The sequence below is a fragment of the Pterocles gutturalis genome, unplaced genomic scaffold (assembly GCF_000699245.1).
Source record: "Pterocles gutturalis isolate BGI_N339 unplaced genomic scaffold, ASM69924v1 scaffold46067, whole genome shotgun sequence".
Lineage (NCBI taxonomy): Eukaryota > Metazoa > Chordata > Aves > Pterocliformes > Pteroclidae > Pterocles > Pterocles gutturalis.
Window position 1 is genome coordinate 16,964 of NW_010114494.1, and position 4,487 is coordinate 21,450.

General features: G+C 34.9%; 1 protein-coding gene across 1 annotated transcript in view; it reads right to left on the reverse strand.

Annotated features, from left to right (window-relative positions):
• Nucleotides 1–3,574: 3,574 nt before the first annotated feature.
• LOC104462756 (cingulin-like protein 1) overlaps nucleotides 3,575–4,487 on the reverse strand; it is a gene marked incomplete at its 5' end in the record, with an annotated part of 11,384 nt that continues 10,471 nt past the window's right edge. The window contains one exon of the mRNA XM_010074833.1: nucleotides 3,575–4,165. Coding sequence (XP_010073135.1) covers nucleotides 4,030–4,165 — 136 coding nt within the window. The remainder of the gene's footprint in view (nucleotides 4,166–4,487) is intronic.

Below are 4,487 nucleotides of genomic sequence, written 5' to 3' on the forward strand. Positions count from 1 at the left end.
TAAAAGCTGACGCTATTGCACCGTGTAGCTCACTCAGCAAAGCACACAGCTGGTCTGTAAAAAAATGAGGAATGCACATGGCTTCTGTAATAGTTTAGAAAAACAGATATAAATTAGATTATTTAATCAGGAAAAAAGGAAAGAACTAAGTTGAGAATAATGAGGATAAATCAGAGAAATACACAGATTAATCAACAAGTTATAGTCTCATCACCAGGAGACTACATTGTGGGGGGGAAACCTGCCTGGTGATTGAACAATAAAAAGCAACTGAGAATGCTGAACTAAGAAAGTACTTGCGTAGTATAGGGTGGGTTTTCCTTAGACACAGTGCAGCACAGGGAAGCAGGTACAGGGGACAGCAAGAAGACAACAACTTTTCCTTTTTCTTTCTTCATGCACTGAAAAGAGATACGATGTCCTAAAGACCTCAATGCTTTGATGAAAAGAGATGCCTTTCAAACTCAAGGGCATTAAAAACCACTATATGTGACAAATGTATTTGATTTTATTACTTGGACAGCAAGTAAGGAGTCTATGGAGTACAGAAGGATTTTGTTCACTTGTTTGTTTTACTGTTACATATTTTGCGTTGTATAGCGATTGCCATTGAAAGCTATTAGAGCACCCGCCAAGTGTTAGTGATGTAAAACAGCAAAACACTCTTGCAGAAGTCAACTTGAATTCTCCTATCTACAAAAGTAGGCTCAGAAGACCAAGAGGATCTGCCAGAGCATAACAGATTAGTGAAAATGCTGAAAATGCAACTTGGAACTGATTTTCAAAACCAGTAATTACAAATTGCCATGTAAGTCCTCTGAAGGCACAAGTTTTCAGGAATTGAATATACCAATATTAACCTTACATGGCTGTTTGAAGAACATGTATATTTAGGCAGAAGAGAATCATACTGGGAAGAAATATTGTTTTTATAGAAAATCTCTCACCTCATAAAATGGTCAAAATATCAGTGGGATATTGAAAGGCCATTAATCCCAGAAAGGAAAAAAAGTTCATTGTTCATCATAGATTACTTACACTGAGAGAGAAGCATCCACTATGTAAGTCATCAGGTTAGGCTTATATCAAAAGGGATTTCGCTTTGGTCTGTTTGTTTATGAGATATTATGGTGTCATTGAAGAAAACTGAAGGTCTGTACAGCTCAGAATTCAAGCCATCTCTCTGTAATACATCAGAAACTCTGATGCTTGTAGAAACTTCTACAGACTGAATGTCTCACAACCATGTTCCTTTACATGTTCTCCCCCTTGCTTCGTTTTACAGGTCGAGAGCTTCTTCTGAAATGCATTTAAAAATAGATTACATGGAAATAGAGGGAAAATTCTTCTAAACTCCTGAACTAAACCTTGACTTAAGATGAGTTTTGATCAAAAACTGCCATGAGATGGAGTGAACAAATCAGGCATCCTTAAACCATTATCACTGTTTTTTTGTGGCAATCGAAACTTAGACCATACCCTCACCATAGCTAGCATGTATCGAGAAATAGAGCTACCATTTGATGAGTTGAAAAACCCTTTTCAACATCTTAAGATTTTGATTTTGGTCATACCATTTGAGAACTCTAAAGAGGAAATGCCATTTCCAACTCGAAGTGAACAAACCAAAGACCAGTTCTCTTTATGAAGACACAGGGAGGAGGAAGGTCTAATGAGCAGGATCTCTCCCACTAGTGCAACAGTGTGTCTCCTTCCTTCTAACTTACTCGTAAGTTCAGATGAGAAAAGGAGTCTTCTAGATATTACACTTGCCACCTGCTTTACAAATTACAAAGAAAGTTGCTACCCAAAAAGAAAAAAATGCAGAATTTTTTTTAGAGCATCAGTATTTCCCAGATAATTATTTTCTTGTTGTATTTTAAACACAGGCAGCTTCCATATGAAATTCAATTGTCAAGTCAAGCTATGTGCACATACAAAGTAGAACTGAAAGAGTTGACTGACAATTTATTTTAAGTGAATTTTTCTTTTACAGTTTAGTGTAACTGGAGGTAGATGCAATATTAAGTTATTTTCTTCCAGTGGTTTGAAATATAGTAATCTGTGAACATTAGGACAGAGAACTGGAGATTGGAATCAGTTGTTTAAAGTTAAGCCTACATAAACATCCAAATAAAACAACAAAAAATAAATCACAACAGGTTATAAGATGATTGTCAGTACAGTATAGCACAGATCTTGGAGAAAAGGCGGTTTCTGTATTGTCAAATAATAAAGCTAGTATTGCAAAAAAATTATATTCTGTGTGCTACTTGAAAAGATATACAAGATTCAGAAACAGAGGAATACAGCTATGCCATTCATATTATTTCCCATATATTTTAAACCATCAAAATCAAGTTGAAGGGAATTCCATGGCAAAAGAGTCTATAATCTGCTATGGATGAATATATTTCTGATCCCGCAGGCAGAAGTTTCATTTCACATAATTGTATGAAAACGGATACTGCCGTTGTCAGGACTTTCGCCTTAATGAAGTCTATCGGAGCAATAGATGCCTTTGTGGGAGTAACGGAAGCTCCAGCAACTTCAGTTTAAAGTATTTTTTACAATTACATTACGCTATTATTTGGTCCATTCAACGAAGAAGTGCTCACTAACCTGTAACTGGGGACAAATACTAATAACCAGACAGGACCTAGCTATGGTTTATGAGCAAAATTGTGTAGTAGTGCCCTTTCCTTAGAATACTAGATTTGCAAAGGAGCAAAAACAGCCTTCTGTAGTATAAAGAGCAAAAAAAAAAAAAAATTTTAGCAATAAAATGGAAAATGTTTTTAAAATAAAATCTGCAATGCTCTTTAAAAAAAAAAATTCCTGCAAAGTTTGTTGAACAGATGGATCACCCAAAATGCAGATACTTCTGTAAACTGAAGTACTAATATATATATCCTCATATATGACCTTACACTGAAATATATCACAAATACATGCTCAAGAATAGCTTGGAAAGAAAAATCAGATTACATACTTTATGTTTCCTTGGTGCAGTTTCTTGCCAGGTGCATAAAACTTTGGGATCAATTAACGAACCGATTTAAGCATGTACTTAATTCAAAGACCACAAGTAATTTTACTGGAACAAGCAGGAATCCTTAGAAACTTTACGATAAGCTTGTCCTGATGCCCTCAAATCAGCAGGCCTATAATGTTCTGCCTCTGGCAGTATGGAGTCCATTTCAGGAAATGAAAGATGCCAAGTAACAACTGACCTCATTCTCACCCTTCCCTACTAAGAAGGGAAAGCTTCCCAAACAAAGTTTACAAGAAAGCTGTAGGCAAGCCTTACTCATCATGCAGATGTGATGGTCCTTTTACAGCCAACAGGCAGGATTAACATTCGATCTCTAATATACAGAATAGATACAATAAAACTTGCACTGGTTTTAAAATGGAAATGTACTTCCTGGCTCAGGAACTGAGTCTGCTCTGTAATGCACAAAATGTATTCATTTTAATTTGTTTTCTTCTTAGTTAAACCCAAATATAGCATTCAGTATAAATTTAAGTACTTTACATATGAAATTGATTTATATAATATTTGAAACTTTACAAAATAGGACCGAAGTAGTCAATAAAAAGATCAGGTTTAAAATATTTACATCTTATAAATCATTTCCCCCTACTTACAATTATTAAATAATCTTCTGTGGTTTCCTAAATTTAAGAGAAAAGCTTTTAATAACTACAAACTAATTTTGAATTACTTTCGAATGGCTTTTTACTTAAACAGAACTTTAGCAAAATCACATTTCCAATGTGAAACATTATCCCCTTGTTTTCAGTAGCAGTTTTGTATATATATATCTGTGTTTTACAGCTGTTTTATAATGTAATTCTGGTTTCTATAATAAACAGGGGAGATCAAAATAAGAACAGTATGAGTGGAGACATTATATTCCCAGCTCTTAAATCCCTTTATGTCATTTGGCTTCTAGAATATCCAGTTTCTTGATAATTTATATTATTCTTCCAGTACTTTCAAGGAATCACAGATTCAATACTTATTTAGATTCTTGTGTCATCATCTTTTGAAAAGTTATTTCCTGAAGGCACTTCACAGAGACTATCACCATCCGTGCTGAAATCATCGTCATCATCATCAGAATCAGCCAACATTTTACTTGGTGACTTCTTCAGTCTACTGAAACAAAAATACATATGTCTTTGCTATTAAAACTGCACATGTACATGCAGAACACTTACACAAAGCTGTAAAAATTGACAGGTAGGATTTACATTTTTAAAGCATGTCAGAGAAACCTGTGCTCCAATTGCGGTAGTTTATCATAGACTACAACTTACATGAAAGAAACATGCAAGAGAATGAAGATCAATCAATCATATTTTCAAGCACTTCTAACTAAAGTCACAGAGAGGGGAAACTGTAAACTTTGCACACTGAGATGTTCAAAGATGTCTGAGGAAAACTGACACAGGATAGCTGTACCTCTCAGTCATCAGCA